The sequence below is a fragment of the Pinus tabuliformis genome, chromosome 2_2 (genome assembly GCF_031772625.1).
Source record: "Pinus tabuliformis cultivar Carrire ecotype Pingquan chromosome 2_2, CPIR1, whole genome shotgun sequence".
NCBI classification, from domain to species: Eukaryota; Viridiplantae; Streptophyta; class Pinopsida; order Pinales; family Pinaceae; genus Pinus; species Pinus tabuliformis.
Genome location: NC_142300.1, coordinates 51,766,528 through 51,787,837, shown reverse-complemented (window position 1 = coordinate 51,787,837; position 21,310 = coordinate 51,766,528). Strand labels below are relative to the sequence as shown.

General features: G+C 38.0%; 1 protein-coding gene across 3 annotated transcripts in view; it reads left to right on the top strand.

Annotated features, from left to right (window-relative positions):
* The first annotated feature begins 10,828 nt into the window (after positions 1 to 10,828).
* The window catches only part of LOC149191433 (protein BCCIP homolog), a 167,349-nt gene continuing 156,867 nt past the window's right edge, over positions 10,829 to 21,310 (top strand). For all 3 annotated transcript variants that reach the window (XM_089404273.1, XM_089404271.1, XM_089404272.1), the window contains exons 1-2: positions 10,829 to 11,023; positions 11,820 to 12,176. In XM_089404273.1, coding sequence (XP_089260399.1) covers positions 11,829 to 12,176 — 348 coding nt within the window. In that variant the 5' untranslated portion in view covers positions 10,829 to 11,023; positions 11,820 to 11,828. The remainder of the gene's footprint in view (positions 11,024 to 11,819; positions 12,177 to 21,310) is intronic.

Genomic DNA, 21,310 nt, shown 5'->3' with positions numbered 1-21,310 from the left:
TGCAAGGGAAATTAGAAGAAAACTGGAGGAAAATGAAGAAAAATGAGACATCAATGATAAAAAGGCATCAAAGAAACAATTCACAACTTTTGTCAGTTCAGTTTTGGTTCTCTCCTTTCACACTCTCATCCTCTCATACTCTTGCACACTTAGAGCATGTTTGGAGTATGCTTGGAGCATTCTAGCATTCACTTGGATTAGAGAAATAAAGCAAAGGAAAACAAGGAAGTGCAAGGAGACAGTTGGATCAACAACTACAACAAGGATACTTTGCAGGTAACAAGTTGTATGTGTGATTTCATTTCTGGTTTTTGGATGCATGGTATATGCATGTGGTTCCTTGGTTATGTGTTGTCATTGGAATGGAGATTTGTTTGGAGTGACAATTGTTTCAACCTTGCCTTTCCATTTCCTGGATAACCATGGTGTAGTGGGTCCCCCCCATTTGGTTTTTCTTATTGGTTCTCAGGTTTCCTATGGCTATGGGTTGGAACAAACACTTTGGAGCCCTGAAACAACACAAGTTCCTTGGAGGTCGTGGGTTGAGTTAATAGCCCCTGGAGACTATGGGTTGGGACAAATGCTTTGGAGCCCTGGAACAGCTCGAGTTCCCTGGAGGCTATGGGTTGAGTTACGAGTTCCTGGAGCGCTAGACAACTTAGATAGAGACTGATCTAGTTGATGTTAGTGATTTATGGACCATATAGGTGAGATCATTGTGGTTGAGGGTTAAGGTGGTTTAGCCTCTGGAAGCCCTGGTTGGTTTTGTTTTGGTTTAACCCTTATGACCCCACATTCATGCTTGGAATATGCCGTGGGGGTGATTAGTTGAAAGAGAGATTTAGTTCAACCCAATCTATGGTTGGGTGGTATGTGGAAGTCCCTGACTTGGTTGCCATTTTCATATGTTAATAAGAGTAATTTTTCTATCGTGATATATGAGCAATTGCATTGGTTATTATGTTGATCTTATGATTGATTTGGCATGGTATCTATTCTGGTTATGTGTTGGTTATATTTTTGGTTATATGATGTGCTCTAGTTATGGATCTCTTTCATGATTTGATAAGTTATTGAATGGTTGATGAATGCATGGGATAACAAGTGTTGTTGCAACTAGTTAGAGATGGAATTGATCCTTCTTGGTGATTTTCATATGAAGTTCATAAGTTTGTGATCAAATACGCATTCATGACCCGCAACTTATATGTTTATTTTATGTTTAACGAAATGTCTATCTTGCATTAGACATGCCTAGGTCAAGATCTTATTCAAGTTTTGAATGGTTAGCCTTGTTACCATCATTGGCATGATTCTAGAAAGTTATAGGCAATTATGGGCAGTGGTCTGGAGGCTTGCCTGAAAAAGTGGCATAGATCACATGACCACATGCATAAAATAGGGAATTTTGGGCTATAACTGCACACACGCAGGCTTATGGGTGCGGTTGGAACCTCATAATCGCACACATAGTGTGTTAAGGGCGCAGTTGGGGAGTTTCTCTTGTGAAAATGAGTTTCAACTTGGGGATTGATCACCTGGGTGGTTTGCAGGTTCCTGAGTGGTCTGTAGTCATTGAGGGATGGTTGTAAGTTGTCAGTTAGTCGGCCCCACTTCCATAGCTAGAACTTGGAGGTCAGGTCATATCATAGTGACACTCAACTCATTTTTACCCTGGAGATCTTGTAAAAGTGGGTAAATGTGGGGTGATGTGTTACAGGAGCACTAAGTACAGAAAATGCACCATAAGTGTTGGTCAGGAAAACAAGGCAGGAAGCAAAATTATAAAGGGTCGAGGTTAGAATTCTTTTACAGGGAAACAAACAACTCAACACTTATGTGGCCAACATCATAACTACCTATTTGCGACTATATCATAGTTTGGACTCCTTGGTTAGAGTGCACAAGATTCCTTCTATTGGATCATTTGCAGAAACTAATGGCATAAATGTTGTTAGGAAAGAAATTGAAGAATTCTTGAACAATCTGAAGCATATGTCCAACAAAAAAGATTTGGAGATCACAAGGCAAAACATTCAACAGCTAGTAACAAAACCTGCCAAGTTAAACATGGAGTTGTTCTTGTTGTGGAATAATGTTCAAATTGATTCAAAAAATATCTATTCGGATGCAATGGAGGCAAGAGTCATAAATAAGCTAGATCTTCCATTGAAGTTTGGGGACATAGCAACACAATACAAGGCTTGGTACCACTATGTTACATCAGATCTACAAGTAGAGGTTGTCGAGCTAGAGTTTCTACAAACTCAAGCTTAATGTATAAAGTTTTGTCTTATTAGGCTCTAACCACATTTTGTCTTATGTGATTTTGTATTTAGAGAATAATAATAAATGTAAATATAAGTGGAATTCCAAGAGTCAAATAGGGAATATGAAGAGTCACTAATTAGAGTAAAGACAAAAGGATCTCAAGAGTCATGAGGGAACTCAAAGGCCATAAGAGGAGGTGAAAGGTCACCTTATTTGTTAAAAATAAACCCTCATAACTAAAGCAAAGGGTTTGGAACTTGAGATTTGTAGCCTTGGCTTCTCTAGTCTAACATAGGAGTGAGTATCATTCTTTGGAGAAGCAAGTGGTAGCTTCATGTTCCATTATTGGGGCTAGTGTCATATCATTGTATTGTATACTTGGAACTTTCACTTAATGATCATAAGCTCTTAGAGCCAACACACTTTCATGCATGTATCGTGGATGTTGTAAGACTATTCTTTAAATGTTTACGATATATGTTATTTCATTTATGCTAAGGTCAATGAACTATTTCGTTAGCTTTAATATATATCTTGTTGAATGTGTGTTGTACTTGCTTTCATGATCGTTATTATCTTGTGAACTAATTTGCAGGTTAATTAACTATTCTTTCATATGTGTGTGTGTCTCTTTTAGGATAGTACTATTACTTTTCTTCTAGAGGCTCACTCTCTTTTCCCTTTGCGTGAAGGAACCTCTTATGCATTACAATTGATATTCCACAAAGTTTACTCACTTGTTGTCACCAAAGTTATGTGTATGTCTTCTTATGTGTTTATTATAGCCAAGGCACATCTTTGAGACCAAAATTATGGCAACCAACCGTATTTCTAGTTATGGCTCCTACTTCAAACAATGTGAGGTCTAATTGGGACTTCATATTGGGGAGACCCCCTTACCTATTATCGACATCCAACAATGTCAAAATTACCATAACCCTTTGTTCTCATATTAGAATTTGCTCAAACCTATGGAATTTTAGAGAATACATATCATGATACCACAAACCGAAATTTTAAACTAAGAGGTCGATTAATTTTAGAGTTACATCAAGTGGAATGTTCACCAACAAATCAAGGTTTTAAAGGTATATTCACTTGAAGTTTGCATATTTTTTAATTGGAAGATCTATTCGAGATGATTCATAAGGGGTGGAAAATATAAAACAGAGGATAAACCTAGTAATTATTATAGGTCTCACTTGGAAAGAGGTTGTGTAGAATATTATGCATTTGCTAAACCTCTAGAGAACTCATCTATGACTTATGAAGAAAGTGAAGAAACACATAACCAAGTATCTAAATTTTGGAATCAATTTAAGGAACATGATAATAATTTAGTGAGACATATTGATTTGGCATCTTTGCAATTAGAAATAGAAAAGGATATGGATCAAAAGATAGAAAAAAGATAGAGTTCCTTAGAAGGCATGCTCATACATATCCTAGATGAAAGGCTCTCTAAAAGTGATAGTGACCCAAGAACCTTACGAAATTAAAAATAATACTCAAGTTACACCCTTCCATGAACAAACATATCTTAGGAGGATTTAACTCTAATGTTGTAGCTAATAAAGGATGGCCTCCTAGAGATATCCCCTTTCACAATATTGAGTTAAGGAAATTTGATGGATTGAATGTATTTACATGGGTAAACCAAATAGAGAAATACTTCGAATTGAAAAATATTATGGATGATATGCAAATGATTTCCTCAACATCTTTGTACATCGAGACAACCTATTGATGGTATCAATGGGTAGTTAAAAGGAAGCCTCATTCTTATCACTATAATTTGGGTTTATTTACGAGAGACCTAGAAGCGCAATATGGCAAAGTTTGGAACAAGATTGCTTTAGTTAATCAATGAGAATCAAGCACTTATGTGATGGCGAAGATTATTAGTTAGGATTCAATTATTGTCTATAAGGGTGGATGACATAAGTGACCAAATTTTGTTGGAAGCTTACATGGGTGAATTAAAAGAAGACATCAAAGATGAAGTTTGCTTAAAACATCCTAAAAATGTTATGGAAGCTATGCAATTCACTCATCATGGTCAATCCAAGAATAGGGATACAACTGAGTACACCATTCAAACATATGGGGAGAGCAGAGATACATTTGTGCATCATAAATAAATCCTACCTTAACCGTTCAAATATCACAAAAGGAAATGGATGAAAGAAGAGCAAAAGGACTATGCTTTGGTTGTAATAACAAATGGTCCAAAGGGCATGAATGTCAAGAAACAAAATTGTTCACCTTGGAAAATAATGAGGAGCACGAAGTAGAAACATCCACACAAATGGTTGAGGAAGAACTTACGAATTTAAAAAAGCAGGAAAAATATGTATAAATTTACCATAACATTTTGAGAGAATCTACATTCAAATTTTATAAATTGACATTTCAAACCTTCATTCAAGTTCATCATCAAAACCAAAAAGAGTCAAGAATATAGGAGGTTGATTTGCATAAAAGTACAAATATGCCATGTTGTAGAAGCTCGCATGCATACCATGATGAGGTCAACCTGGAAAACTATCGAAGTGGTTACAACACCAACCAAGACATAATGAGAAAATAAAAATAACAGTGAATTAAAAATAAAAGAGAAAATGTTCACAAAAAGAGAATAAAGACAATGCAAAGAAAAGCAAGAATGGAGAAATAATAAAAGACAAACAAGAAAAGTGTAGAAGGAAAAGAAACATAAAGGAGAGTGAAAAGATAAACAAAAGAAAGAAAAAACAAACCATGACGAGAAGACCAAAAATAAGAGGGGAGCCAAATAGGAGAATAAGCACGATGAGAGTCTTAACTAAAAAGGAAGGCCTAAAAGGGAAAGGGAACAAGAGAAATTAGGAAAAAAAAGAAGAAACAAGGAGAAATGAAAAAATAAATGGAAAGGGGACTCACACATAATAGATAAAACTACGAGGAAGACCTAAGAAAAAGAAGAAAATAGCGGGGAATCAAGCAAAAAGAAAAAACATATATATAAAAGAGGAGGAAAGGGAGAAAGCCCCAAACAATTATGATCTCAAAGAAAAGGTAGGAAACATAAGAGGAGATCAAGAAAAAAGGGGGTGGGGTTATGGGGGTGGACAACGAAGAAACTAGGTAAGCAAAAAGGGAAAAGGAGTAAGACCAAATCGAGGGAGGGAGACAACTAAAAACACCAATCACAAGACCAAGAAACAAGTGGGGGAAGGGATAAAGGAAAAAAAAGAGAAGGGGGAGACTAAAGGTTGTTGCCATTATTGTTATTGAACCTAATAGCATTAGATATTCAATAACAAAAAAATCTAGTTACTGCTCACTTCCCAACCATCATCCCTATTGAGATTGTGGGGATGCTTAATGATCTTGGTAGCCTCCCTTAACTTGCACTTAGTGCAATTGTCCTCCTTTGCAAGAACCCTTGCATGCTTAAGACATAAGTGATGCTTCATATTATGAGAGAATTCTACAAGGGTGGATGGGAAAATATGGTTAACCCTTGTGTTAACCTTATGTTCCTTGATCCTTAATTGAAAGTAATGATCTATTTCTCCAATGTAATTTTTTCCATATGGTAGAGGATCTCATTGACACCCTTGTACTGGCACTGGTCAATGGGGTAGTTAATATATTTCATCAATTTTTACGGTGTTGTTTGGGGGGGGGGGGTGGAGGGTTGAAGGTGGCAATAATGTTATTTCTTCTCGCAATTCTATCAAGAACATCTCAGATGAAAGGAAATACGAAATTCAAGGTGATTTGTTTATTTATGCTCACCTGACATAGGCAAGTTAGGAGGGAAACATCAACCATCAGGGACAACCAACAGATACACCCCACCCCCATGCACACAAACACCACATCTTGCCAGGCATGAAGCATGTAAGTAAGCAACCCTAGCTTATTCCCAACCATAACGGTACAACATGTAGCTCCAATGTGTAGGTCCCACCCCTTTTTTTAATTCTAGAGCTAGATTTATGAATGTTATTCCTAATGTGTGCTTCCTTATACCCATTCTAAATAATGTGTTTCCCCTCTTGCTCAAGGTGACCACTATTAGAGATTTTGAGAGGTCCTATGGTGTGAGTGCTAATGACCCCAAACTTTTGGGCATGGTGATGATTATTGGGTTATGTTATATTCTTTCCACGACTACCCCACGTGCGGGGGAAGGGGGGGGGGGGGGGTGGGGGGGCGCTACCCCCCTTGTCTGGGGTGGGGGGGGGGGCCCGTTACCCCTTTGTCGGGGGTGGGGGGGGGGGGGGGGGGGGGCGCTACCCCCCTTGTTGGGGGTGGGGGGGGGGTATGCGAGGGGGCCCCGAGAATTTTTTTTTGGACCCTATATTAGGTGAGTAGACCTACCTATGGTTTTGTTCATGGATTTCGCACATGGTTTTGGGCATGATGGTTTTCTATCCATGCTATTTTGTAGATCTGGTCAAGGGAACTACGATTATGTTCTAATACAGGGTTAATGGATGCTTCAACATGTATATATATGTATTGTAACACTGAAAAATCAATCTGATAGTCCCGGTTTTGGGATCAAGTGGAAAATTTATGTGTATATTTGTTTTATGTTTTATGCTCTCGCCATTGTTTATTTTATGTTTTTAGAATTCATATACAGGTAATTTTTGTACAGGGTTAAAACCTACAATGATCAGGCTCAAGATGAAGATATATGTTCAATACAATTATGAACACTTAATAAGATAGGGAACCATCTTTCTTCTTATTTGTCTTTACATCTAGGAAGAGGATGCTTCTCTTCTCTTCCACCTCCGTAGTGAATTGGATGTGCTTAGATTGGTTATTCATATGTTGGATGAATTTATCAAGTTCCCCCTACTATGCGGCCAAACAATATTAGTGTCACCAACATACCTTTTCCATATCTTGGGTTGAGTTTACAAAATAGATTTTGTGCTCACTACCTTGAGTGTCTTCAAGATACACTACCTAGAGCTGCTACATTTTTTATTTATATTTATATTTATTTAAATTTAAATTCATCGTCGTATTTTTAAGGTAGCATTGCTTCCTGTAGGGTTTCATTGACCCTCAAATTTTGAGGAGGGAGTGATAAGGATTGATTTTCCAACTTGTTTCCTACCCTATTCAGGTCTCTTAAAACATGTTTGAATTGAATGCAAGGAATTTAAGCGAGTGACCTCAAAATTCATGTGTAAAGGTGGTGAAGTGTGGAATCCAAAGGAAAGGTTCCTAAAGCAAGATGACAGATGGAATTATTAGTCACTTGTTATAATTAGAGATCTATTTGGTAAAGATCGAGCTATGATGATGCCTTGGAAGAGAGCTTACATTTCATCCCAATTGTTAAAGGCTCTGCCTAGGCTTCATGACTATCCTAGTTCTATTTGTCCTTTAAGGTTAAAGAGAACCCCCCTTGCACCTGCTACCCCTAATTTAGAAGCAACTTTATTAACAAGGAAACATTAAATGAATCTCACATCTACATGATTTGGAAATAATTCATTTTACCTATATGTTCTCCATGATTTATGTGAAAATAAATAAAAAAGCAACCAAGTTAAAAAATGAATTTACAATTATAAATATCTTGACACAATATTTTATTTAAGTTGCTAACATGTGAATTAGAAGTAACATTATAACAAATATAAAAATTGATGAATTGATTATTTTTTCCTCACCATTGCACATGCATCTAACCAAATCTCGACGTTGGAAGTCATCTCATGGAAATTCCTAGATTAGAAAACTTTCCATAACTTGGGCGTTCTCAACAAGTAAATGTTTAGACTTGTGGTATTATTGTGCTATAATAGAGAACTTGACTAGCTTCTCTATTATCTTAGAGCACTTAGAGTGTATTGGTTAATTGAGATAAACATTTTGAAGTAAATCACATTAATGTTTTTTTTCCTTTCCGAGGAAGGAATTAGCCTCCCTGTTAAAAAGCCAAAGGGCTAGAGTGAGATTACTAGTACCGGGCTAGCCCACAGGTATATTCAGTTAAGAGTTCACAAGGCTAGAAGTCAATACAACAACATTGCTAGGCATAAAGTCATTACAACAATATTTATCAAGACACTATAGCTTATCACATTACTAGTGGTGATTTGGACCTGGGTGAGGAAGGAGGAAACCATTCAAGATAACCCCAATTGACAATAAATCACATTAGTTAAGTTGAAAGCAAATACTTTTTAGCGTCTTAACTTGGCTACGAAACTTTAAGAATTGAAGAAATTTGGCCAAAAATACTTAACATTTTGTCAAAATGCTCGATTAAATTGAAGGTTGAGTTGGGACCTCCATTTTCCTTTAGCTTAAGTTCTAAGTTTGGGTTATTTAACAACTTCTATACTTTTCAAAATGTTAAATTTGTAATTTTTTTTTCTCAAAATGCTATCTATTAAATGCTTATTTGTTTTTTTTCGGTTTAATATTGATTTAGTTAAGAAAAGTCTTTCGTTAGAAATCACATAAGATAAATTTTTGGCCACGTGTTTTGAACCAACAAGTGCGGTTCATCATTAGGACCAGACGAAGAGGCAGACCATGACAAAGGCTTAAATAGAGAACAACGTAGAGACATAATTTCAAGTAACAAATATATTTGAACAATAATATTTAAATTATGAAATTAATTTATTAATATTTTAAAAACAAATATTATTCAGTAACAACTATATTAAATGGCTAGTTTTTGAAAAATAATATTTAAATTAATTTATTAAAACCAAATATTACTAGTTTTTGAAAAATAATATTTAAATTGTGATATTAGTTTATTACTTTATTAAAAACAAATATTAATAATATTTATTGATTTAGTTATTTATAATATACTCAAACTCTTTTATTTTTATTTTTTATTTTTCATAATTGATAGGAAATTAAATTTAATTCAATATAACTTTAAAACACAATCCTAAGGGAGGGACTATCTGCTTTGCAACTATTCTGCTTGTTGCTTTTGAAATTTGAGTATATAATTATCATGAAAAAACATTAGAAATTGATAATTCTAATGATGGGAAGGAAGCTTCACACTCTCTTTATCTTAATTTAGATCTCTAATAAAACATTGATCTATTCTATCTCTTTTAAAACTAAAATATTAATTTGTTCCACCTTTAAAAAAAAAGAAAAAGTAATAAATACCCTTAACGCAAAATGTTTTAAAAATGCAATAAATATCCTTAACAGAAGTTGTTGAGATATAAATTCTTAATAAGTATACAAACTATTCCATATAATCAAAAGTTTATAATGATGATGATGAAGAATATTGTCCACTAAGACTTATAAGGTCTACTGAACCTCAAGAAAGTAAGAGAGTAATCAAAATTTTGTAGCATATTATTTTTATGTTAAAAAAAAAAAGGTAAGAGAAGAGTTCCGAGATCATCATAATTTTGTTGACGTAAACAATCAAGAAGGTCGGTAATGTGATAAGTTTTTTGAAAATGAGATCGAATGTGGACATAAGATGGACAATCTAAGAGAAAGTGCTCTTCATCTTCAACCTTTTTAGGATTGCAAACGTGACAACTTCTTTCATCTCATAACATCAATGAGATTTCAATTTATGTTGTCCCTAAATAATCCCTGTTTCAAAAAGCATTTAAAAGTAACAAACACATATTCTTTATCATTACATCCACTTAGACTATTTTTATTCCTTCTTCTTTAAAAATGAAATATTAATTTATATTCCCCCCCAAAAAGGACAAATACCTTAATATGGGATGTTTAAACCCTAGGTTGAAATTTGAAATCCTTATTTAATGTAGTTTAGAGGTCTTTTCATGGGACGACGGGGTGGTTGTTTTAGTGGGATGTTATCCTTTTCACCTTATTTCAAATCCCACGAGGGGATACTATGGCCCATCATAATAAGATTGGAAGAATAGGCGTCCTGTTGGAGTTTGGGATCCTGGCTCTAGTTTTTGGTGGTCTCCAAACGTCTCAGTCCTAGGCTAAGCTATGAGTTTCTGGTATATCTAACTTACGGGTTGTTGGATATGCTCTTGGTATTATAGTGGCAACTACGAGGTTTGATCTCGGGCCTTGCCCATATTACTCCAACGAGTTACTGATTCATCATGGTTAAAAAAATATAGCTTAGAGTACAAGTTAATAGCTCGAGTGGTTGGGAACACGATTTGTTCTCGTATCTACCTAAGTTCAGTTCTAAGAGACATGTTTGCAGCGCTGTAATAAGGCTTAAGGAGTGAGTGACCCCTGACCGGTGTGGTTATGACGTCTCGATTCTTACTAAGTCACAAATTATTGATATATCTAACTTACAAATTATTGAATATACATATACTATTATAGTAATACTTGAAAAATTTAATCCTCAAACTTACCAAAATTACTCTAATAAATTATTAATTCACCATAATTAAAATTAAAAAAAACAACATATTACATGTATCCCAAAATTTATAATTGTGGCTCATGGGATTTGAAATTACATCGTGACTAAACAATCCAAGTTCCAAAAACATTTATAAGGACGACCATTACTCCCCGCGAAAGTATTTTTTTATCGTCATATGGCCATACACCCATTTTTTTTAATCACCATACTCACTTCATCGTCATGTTGTTAATCATCTCCTGAGTTATTTGTCACTGTAATTTATGTAATATCTTCCACTCCCGCTTAGTTTCTACTTGGGCTGCACGCGATTTCAACCTGGTGTAATCAAAGGGTTCCCTCTGTATCTAGTCGCGACTGTAGGTCGGTTCTCTCACCATGCTCTTCTTTTCTTTCTCTTTATTACTTTGGACCGATCTTTTAACTTCAGCAGTCGATTCAGAAACTGGACAACCGTGATTGAATTTTCAAAGTCTTATGACTAGGATTCTTAAACTGCCCTAATATAATTTTCTGAGGACTGTTTTATTGTTTCCGGAAATTGCACTCATTTTACACCTGCAGGGAGTTTATTCATTCAGGTTACTGAAATCGCAGACTTTTAATTAAATCATTCAAGCAGATGTTGTAATGTTGGTGAATTATCATCTTGCATACTTGACCGAGGTGAAACTGGGCAGAAGATAGAAGAACACTGAGTGCCATATACCCCCTTGCTGACTTTTCCCAGCTTTTCACGGAAACCCAAATGAGTTATATATAAAATTTATTTCCTCTTTTAAAGGGCCACATAATGCCATTCATCTATATTGATTGATGCCTTTCATTGCAACCCAATGATTGGTTAGTCGCCATTATCCCGCAGTGGTTGTGTCCTGTTTTCACCCCTGCATGATCTGAAATATGCTGGTGGTTTCCCTTTTTTTGTTTGTGCTTGAGTTGAAGAGTCTGTACGGTTAAAAATACTTTGGTTGAATTTCTGAAATCGCTAATAAATTTACAGCTAGGTGATATCATTTATGTCTTGCATGTAACCAAGGCCATTCTTGTTAAATTAAATAAGCTGATGAACCATGTTTTTTTTTCTTTGGTGTTGCATTGGATGGCTTTAGTGTTCTTACTCTGCCACCTAACTCATTTGGTCGTTTTAATTATGAAGGGAGAAAGAATGCCTTCTGCAGACAAAAACAAAGTAAATTGGGGCAGCAAAAAGAGGAAAAACCCCAAGGAGAAGGATACTGCAAAAGAAATGAAGAGAGCAGGAAAGGTAAAGAAGCACAAGACGGATACTACTGCTAATGAAGTCAAGCAGGGCACAAGAAGGAAGAAGAAATGCAAGTCAACAGCTGCTGCTTATGAAGACGACCCTGTTTTATCAGAGCAAGCAGATGGCTCAACATCTGTTTCTGTAGATGGGTCGGATTCATCCGATGATAGTGGCAGCTTATCATGTCCTAGTGACTCGGATAATGTTTCTAGTGACGAGTCTGACAAGACCTCCCCCTCTGATGATCAGGTTTGGGTTCTTATATGGTGTCTTTATTTTTATCCGATGAAAGAGGGAAAATTTTCTGTTTTTTTAAAACCATAAAATCGATAGCTTTTATCCCTTTTTTTTGGTTTTTTTAATATATGTCTAGGATTGATTTTTGACAAAATAATCACATGGTTGACAACCAGCTTGCCTTCATAAAACTCTATATAAATACGTAATGAAAGTGCATGCATGATATTCAATTCTATGGGTTCAAATCAAATCCTATCTTTGTCAGTCCCATTCTGTTTCTATTTTCACTGTTTTAGATTGGATTTGGTAATTTCGTATCTGTGGAACCTGTGGACCTCATGTCATTTTCCTACTCGTAAACATCGTTATTTCTACATGTGGATGATGGAATCATTTAAATGCTCCACTTTTTTTCTCTCTCAAAGGAAAACTTTTCTATGTTAACCAACATTATGAGAGAATTTTCACCACAAACCTTGCGGTTGCATATTTTGCAGCTGATAGAATATGTGATCTATGAAATATAAATTCATCATTTTCCAGGGCCTTTTTTTCAGTTTTCATTCTTATGTTTCATGGAAATGCAAACTTTCTTTCTACAAATTTTTGTGCCTGTTGTTGCTTTGATGTTGCTCTTGAATGACTTCAGTCAATGCCTTCATTTTCCAAATATGATGAATATTTTAAGTTGTAGGTTAATGCTCCATGTAGTGATGGCATCCAACCTTGTAAAATGAGAACTCAAGGGCAAAATCCCATTAAAATTGTTGAATTTCCATGAAAATTCTGCAACTGCTTGAATGAGCAATCTGAAAATAATGGCAGCTACAAACTGAAACCAAAAATTCTTTTCACCAAGACACAAAACTTCTCAACACACATAAGCAGAAGAATAATCACAGGGATAAAGGACAAAGTCACACAAGAGACAATTATTTTTCTAGGGAAGCCCAACTGGGAAAACCCTCTCTTTGCTGTAGTATTCTTTATTGGTAGAGACTGAACAATCTGATTTCTGTTGAAGTATGTAACTAGGTTCGGTCTTCATAATGACAGATGTAATCATGATTTTATATAATGAGAAAAATAAATTTATTATTGTTGATCTTGAGGCATGGGTTTCATGCTCAAAGAGATTTATTTTTAGGTCAAGCTCCCATTGTGAGCTCTTAGGGCTTGTCATTAAGTCATTAAGGGACCCATTTGGGCATGTTACATATTGTAAGAAGAATTTATTTCAGTCAAAGTCAAGTCAAAGAACTCTCCAAGACCAAGTCATAATGCAAAGAATAAGTCAGCCTTCACAAGCATCAAGTTGGCCTGGAGACAACTTCAAGTTGGCCTAAGAGTATGGAGGAGTCTATATATAGGAGGACTCAGCCTCACTTGAGGAGGCATTCATTCTGCATCATAAAGTTTGATCTAAGCAAGAAGAAGCGACCAAAAAAGGCAGCGAAGGAAGAGACTATATCCAGCAGAAGAAATTGAAAGTTTGTATCTGTTTTTAGGGCTGAAATCTGTCACATGTGCAAGGAGGAATTAGGGCATCCACTGATTGCAGAAAGTCTGAATTGCAGACCTTAAGGAAGCCGAATCAAGACAAGGAAATAATCTATCTTTCAAGTCGAGTTCACAAGAAGACTAACTCTAGTCAAGCAAAGGAGAAAAGGGGCTGAAATTGCCCTAAGTTTGTCACATGTGCGAAAGGTACAGTCAGTTGCAGTAGGCCTAGAGTTGCAGTCTAGGAGGCCGAGAATTTCAGCATAGTGTTGCAGGGTCGAAGGATGAAGTTGAAGAAGAGATTGCAACAAGGGTTAACTTTGACTTGTGGCAAATTGACTTGGTCTTGGAGAAGTTCTTGGTCAAGGGTAGGTCTTGAAATTCGTCAATTGAAGATTCTATAAGAAGAACAATTTGTGTGGGTTTTTCTCTCAGAGTTTCGAGAGGTTTTGACCTTCGCTGATCCTATATCTTGTGTCTTTTGTCTCATTGTTCTTTATGTTTTGGTGATTGTTTGATGAAGAAGAACACTAATAATAATCAAGTACAAGAAGAAGCTAAAGTAAAAATACGTCACAAATAGTTATCAAAAGAAATCACCTACACTTGCTGCCCCTAGATTTTTCAACATGGTATCGGAGCTAAGGTGACAAGTCAAGGAAGGGCAGCTTAAAGAAGGACACTCAAGGGCCGAAGCACTAAAAGGATCATCAAGAGCTAAGGTAGGGTAAGAGAAGGCAACTTGAAGAGAGGCATAAAAAAGAGTATCAAGAAAAGTCAAGGAAAACAGTGAATCTCCAAAAATACTTAAGGGCCAAATTCAAGAAGAAAAGTTTGATAAAGTTCTGGGCACAAAATTCTCAAGGTCTGATCTCAAAGATAGCAAGGAAGTTACAACAAACTACATCTCTCTCAAGACATTGAAAAGACCCAATCTCATTCCAAAGTCAAGCAAAAATTCTGGCTACAATTTCAGCGCTTCTCCAAGTAAGTAGATCCCCAAAAATTAGAGTGGTTGTTAAAATTGGCAACTAGGGCCAAACTCCATGTGGGTCATCTTATTTATGGTAGCTAATATTTTTCTTGGTTCCCTCTCATCAAGAGGTGTAGGATTGATCTAAAGATCATCCGATTCCGATAAGTATTTATGAAGATATGAATTTATTTTGACTATGGACAAATTGTCAAGTCAGCCAGCAACTTATGTAGGCTCAGAAGCCCAACAGTCATGTCTATTCAACCTCTATGTTTTAGTATAAATAGAAGAGGACTTGAACTCATTTGTCACACATACACTCACTCTTTTGATCTCACTTCATCCTGTTTTGGGTTTGATGAGGATGAGAGTTAGAGGGAGTGGCCTAGGGTATATGTTGCCCTAGATCTAAATGCAGTCATGGGAGAATAAGCTCTACGTTGCTCAAAAATGCTGGAAAAGCCGGAAAAGTTGGAACTGCCAAAAAGGCCGGAAACGCTTGAACTGCCGGACAGAAAAGCCGGAAAAGCCGGAACTACCGGAATCACTGGAAAAGACGGAATTGCCGGAAAAGCCGGAAAAGTCGGAACTGCCGGAAAAGCCGGAAAAGGTGGAAATGCCGGAAAAGCCAGAGATGCCGGAAAAGTCTTAACTGCTAGAAAAGCTGAAAAAGCCAGAAAAGCCGGAATTGCCGGAAAATTCGGAACTGCCGAAAAAGCCGAAACTGCCGGAACTGCCTGGAAGAGCTAGAACTGTCAGAACTGCCGGAATAGCCGGAGCATTTGTCTCCGAAGGAGAGCAGCATGCAAGGGACAACTAACTAACATTGGGACAGCTGTATGCTACTTAGCAACAAATACACCAAGCATGCAATATTACAGCTAGCATGCAACAACAAGCATACTATGGACAACAAGCATGCTAAGGACAACAAGCAAGCAAGGGACAACAAGTAAGCAAGGTGCAACCAACAAATAGGTCAGGATGGAAACATGGTGCAACAATGGCACATAATGTAGTACAGCGATGGGTACAGTCATGATTAATGAAGCATGACGAGATGCAACATAGTGATGATGGGTGCAGCATGGTGCAGCGCGGTGAGGTGCAACATGATGATGAAATGCAGCACAACGATAAGTGAAGGAGTCACCTTGGAGAATCAGTTGAAGCAGCATGTCTTCAACCGATTTCATGTATCATCTTCTTCGAGATGATCTATGCTCTTATCTAGATAAGTCAAAGTGTTGACTTCTGTTGTAAATGTATTATCTCTGTCTCTCTCTGCTGAACTATTGAAGAACATATAAGAAGAATTGATCAAGGTTTTCCCCACATTGGGGTTTGTCCTTGGCTAGCGCCACATCTTGTGTCCTCTTGTCTTGGCTTGTCTTCTGCGATTTATGTTTATGTTCTATCTGCAGTTTACTTTAATGCTGATGTGATTGCTAATCTGGAAAAGATATGAAGCTAACTGTGAAAATTGAAATAAATTGCTCTAAGCATAGAACATACCTAAAATTAACATGGTATCAGAGTTGAGGTGAAGACAATGCCCAAGAAAGAGTGAAAGAGCAATCAGCGAAGACAGTTGGGAAAGGACAAAAGGATTAGCGGATTCCTCATCCCTCTTCAAATTCACCGAGGGTGAAGTCGAAGCAGAGAATATTATCAGAATGGCGCAGCTGAATAAGGCCTACCTAAAGATCACTTCATTGGAAGACCGGATCTCAAGGTGGAAGGAAAGGCAGATAACTAGTTCGGCCATTATGCGAAGGAGTGTCCGAATGTCAGGGACACATCACTTGATGATGATAACAATCATTCCAAGGACATCTTCAATGATCAAAGGAATGACAAGTAATGCAGGTCATCAAGGAAATGGCCGACTCTTCATAGAAAGCAAGGAACCCCAGGTATGAAGAATCAAATGTTGTTTTTGATAAGATAAAGAAGTGTTATCTTGTATTGGCCCTCTCCTTCATATTCTTTGGGAATCTGGCTTATAGATTGTCGTGCTTCAAGGCACTTCATCGGATAGATGGGTGCACTCTCTAATTTGGTAGAGATGGAAACAACTTGGATCCGATGCCACCTATCTCAGAAGGGGTGTAGGGAATGTTATCCCTTAATTGAATGAGGGTAACTCAATTCATTTACAGAATCGCTTTTATGTACTTGATTGCAAGAAGAACCTGGTGTCCATTTCAGCAATGGAAGTCAAAGGTTTCAGGGTGGCACTCATCGATGGAAAGGTACGTGTTTGAAAATAGAATTTTCAAAGATGTTTTTGAGTTCAGGGTTGTATCAAGTTGCAGGAAGTCCATTGGGGACCATGTCCATTGACACATAGCACCAAAGGTCTGTGAGTCAGATGGTGATAGGGATGCTTGAATTCAAAAAGAGCATGAAAGTACATGTCTGAGATGTACCAAAGGAAAATCTTACAAGGGGACCATTCCCCTCATGTAGCAGGTCCACAGGTTTGGAACAACCCGAGGAGTTTGAGATTCATGATCGGGAATCTCATGTATACAGGTGGAAGAAAGCCCTCTATGGCTTGAAGCAAAACTCCTCGGGCATAGTATGAGAGGATTGATAGCTGTCAGATGAAGTTGAGATTCACTAGGAGTGAAACTGATCCAAACCATTACCCGAAGGTTGTGGATGATAGACCTCTCATACCGACACCTTATGAGGACGACCTATTTCTGACAGGTGCAGACCCTCTCATTTGCAGAAGTAAGAGGGAGTTGGATTCCGAATGTGGAATGATAAACTGCAAGCCTGTGACTACCTCGAGGATACTAACTTTCAAAAGATATATGGTAGTGATGTCGGACCAGATTTGGGAAATGCCTTTGAGTTTCATAAACTTATTCGCGTTGATGTTCTTGGTGAACTTCCATGCGGACATATGTTTTGTAGTTAGCATGGTGAGCTCATATTTGGTTTAGCCTCACTGGATTGGTGCCAAGAATCTTCTGCGATATCTTCGGGGCACAATTTCTCATGGATTGAGATACACTACCGGAAATATGAAACTGCATGATTATTCGAATGCTGAGTGGGCAGGCAGTGTGGAGGATCACTAGAGCACTTCTCAGTGCTGGTTCTCTTTGGATTTTGCTTCGATATCATGGATGAGCAGGAAGCAGAAATCGGTTGCTATAAGCACTGCTGAGACTGAATACATAGCTATGAGTATGATCTCGTGTGAAGCTGCATGGTTGCAGAAGCTCTTAAGTGAGTTGTTTGTACACATGATGAATACCACTGTGATTCTCTGTGACAACCAGAGGTGGGATTCGATTATTGAGGAATCCCGTATTTGATGATTGCTCCAACAGATAGACATCAGATACTGCCTTATCTGGGATATGGTAAGTCGATGAGTGAGGAGGCTCCATCACATTGAGACTGATGTACAGGTTGCAGACATTTTTTGTCAAAGCCCCGGGGAAAGGTCAAATCTGTCAGTTTCCCGAACGACTTGGAGTCATTGAGAGATCTTCTTATAAGGGTCCTGCATGTTGCATGCATTGAGCTCTGGGAGCTCTGGGGGGCTTGGGGTACTTATTGGAGCAACATACGACCACAGGGCGACTCACCCTCCCCTGGTGGTGCGCTATGGAACAGGATGATTCGTTCTCCTGTGGGCCAGGATGATTCATTCTTCGTGGCGACTGTGGAACAGGATGATTTGTTCTCCTGTGGGCTAGGATGATTCGTTTTCCATGGCGACTGTGGAACAGGATGATTCGTTCTCCTGTGGACCAGGATGATTCGTTCTCCATGGCGACTGTGAAACAGGATGATTCGTTCTCCATGGCGACTGTGAAACAGGATGATTCGTTCTCCTGTGGGCTAGGATGATTCGTTCTCCGTGGCGACTGTGGGCCAGGATGATTTGTTCTCCGTGGCATCCACTGACAAGATGGATCGTTCTCTTGTCGAGGCATCCTAGATTCCTACCCATGCAGTCTGGGACTCATGGGAAGTACCTCTCATCTGATCAATGAGCAGGGAAATGAGGATAGGGACCATAGTAGTTCTATCGATGGATGCATCGTTGTATCTACCGTACCCCCTATGCTAGGATGACCTCCATTGATCTGGGATCAATATGAGTGGTTTGAGACACTCTGTGATATTGATCTACCATACTCCCTATGCTAGGATGACCTCCATTGATCTGGGATCAATGAAACAGATCTGGGATCAATATGAGTGGTTTGAGACACTCCCTTGTGATATTGATCTAGGATTAATAAAACTGACTTCGGGTCAGTAAGAGTGATGTGACACACTCTCTTCAGATGATTTGACTTCGGGTCAGTAGAGAATGGTATGAGACGTTCTCGATCAATTCTTCTTCTTCATGGTTTAGCAGAGCAGAGCAGAGCAAAGTAGAGCTCAGTAGAGCAGAGCTCAGCAGATCAGAGCAGAGTAGAGTAGTGCAAGGCATTGATGGTAGAGATAGTACAGTCAGACATATGGATCAGTGGATGGAGTTCTCCTTAGTTGAGAGGGAGTGTTAAAATTGGCAACTAGGGCCAAACTCCATGTGGGTCATCTTATTTATGGCAGCTGATATTTTTCTTGGATCCCTCTCATTGAGAGGTGTAGGATTGATCTAAAGATCATCCGATTCCGATAAGTATTTATGAAGATATGAATTTATTTTGACTATGGACAAATTGTCAAGTTGGCCAGCAACTTATGTAGGCTCAGAAGCCCAACAGTCATGTCTATTCCATCTCTACGTTTTAGTATAAATAGAAGAGGACTTGAAGTCATTTGTCACACACACACTCACTCTTGTGATCTCACTTCATCCTGTTTTGGGTTTGATGAAGATGAGAGCTAGAGGGAGTGCCTTAGGGTATACGCTGCCCTAGATAACATGCCCTAGATCTAAATGCAATCATGGGAGAATAAGCTCTACGTTGCTAAAAAATGCCGGAAAAGTCGAAACTGTTGGAAAACCCAGAACTGCCGAAAAAGCCAGAAAAGCTAGAACTGCCAGAAAAGCTGGAAAAGTCGGAACTACCGGAACTGCTGGAAAAGACAGAACTGTCGGAAAAGCCGGAGCTGCCGAAAATCCGGAAAAGCTGGAAATGTTGGAAAAGCCGGAATTGCCGGAAAAGCCGGAAAAGCTGGAACTGCTGAAAAAGCTGGGGCCCGGAACTGCCGGAACTGTAGGGAAGAGCTAGAACTGCCAGAACTGCTGGGAACTGCTGGAACATCCGGAGCACCTGTCTTCGAAGGAGAGCAACATGCAAGGGACAACTAACATTAGGACAATTGTATGGTACTTGGCAACAAATACACCAAGCATGCAATATTACAGCGAGCATGCAAGGGACAACTAGCATGCAACGACAAGCATGCTAAGGACAACAAGCAAGCAAAGGACAACAAGCAAGCAAGGTGCAACCAACACATAGGTCAGGATGGAAACATGGTGCAACAATGGCACATAATGCAGTACAACGATGGGTACAGTCATGATTAATGAAGCGTGATGAGATGCAACATAGTGTTGATGGGTGCAACATGGTGTAGCGCGGTGAGGTGCAACATGATGACGAAATGCAACACAACGATAGGTGGAGTCACCTTGGAGAATCAGTTGAAGCAGCATGTCTTCAACTGATCTCATGTATCATCTTCTTAGAGATGATCTATGCTCTTATCTAGATAAGTCAAAGTGTTGACTTTTGTTGTAAACGTACTATCTCTCTCTCTCTCTCTGCTGAACTATTGAAGAACATATAAGAAGAATTGATCAAGGGTTTCCCCACATTGGGGTTTGTCCCTGGCTAGCGCCACATCTTGTGTCCTCCTGTCTTGGCTTGTCTTCTACGATTTATGTTTATGTTCTATCTGCAGTTTACTTTAATGCTGATGTGATTGCTAATCTGGAAAAGATATGGAGCTAACTGTGAAAATTGAAATAAATTGCTTTAAGCATAGAACATACCTAAAATTAACAGTGTTACTACATCATTGTTTCAAGAGGTTGAAGGCACCATTCAAGAAAAGCGCAATTTGTTTTGCATCATCACCAACAACAACCACAAAACCTAAGAAAGATAGATCTCCTTAAGAAATTCCATATTGCATCTTGTGGTGAATTGAATCCATGTAGCACTAAAATCACAAGCACCAATCATATATAACTCAATAAAGAATTCAAGAAGGCCGACCTTCCAAAGGAATTGCCTTGATACTCATCTATACATTTCTTGTAAACAATTGAACTAAGGAACTGCAGGCAGAAAATAAGTGCAACAAAAGGGATCTACATAATAAAGTTCTGTTGCAGAGAAGTCTTGTAGCCATCATGTTAGCAGAAAGGAGCTATAGTCAGTCTATATCTTAAGGAAACTCGTGAAGGAGCAGGTACCATCAAAAGAACAATAAAAGAAAGTCTAAAAGATTGCAAGAAGGGCAACAAAGATATCTTTGTGAAGGAACCATGGCATCACAGGTATGTATGATATTTCTATTATTGTTAAGGGTCCATCATAAAATGTTGTAGGGTTGAAGTTATGACTCTAGGGTTTGTATTTTGAACTATGGATGGCTCATAAGAAACCCTAGTATTTAGAAACTTGAATCTTAAAGTACTTGTTCCCTATGATGTGACCTCTAGGGTTTG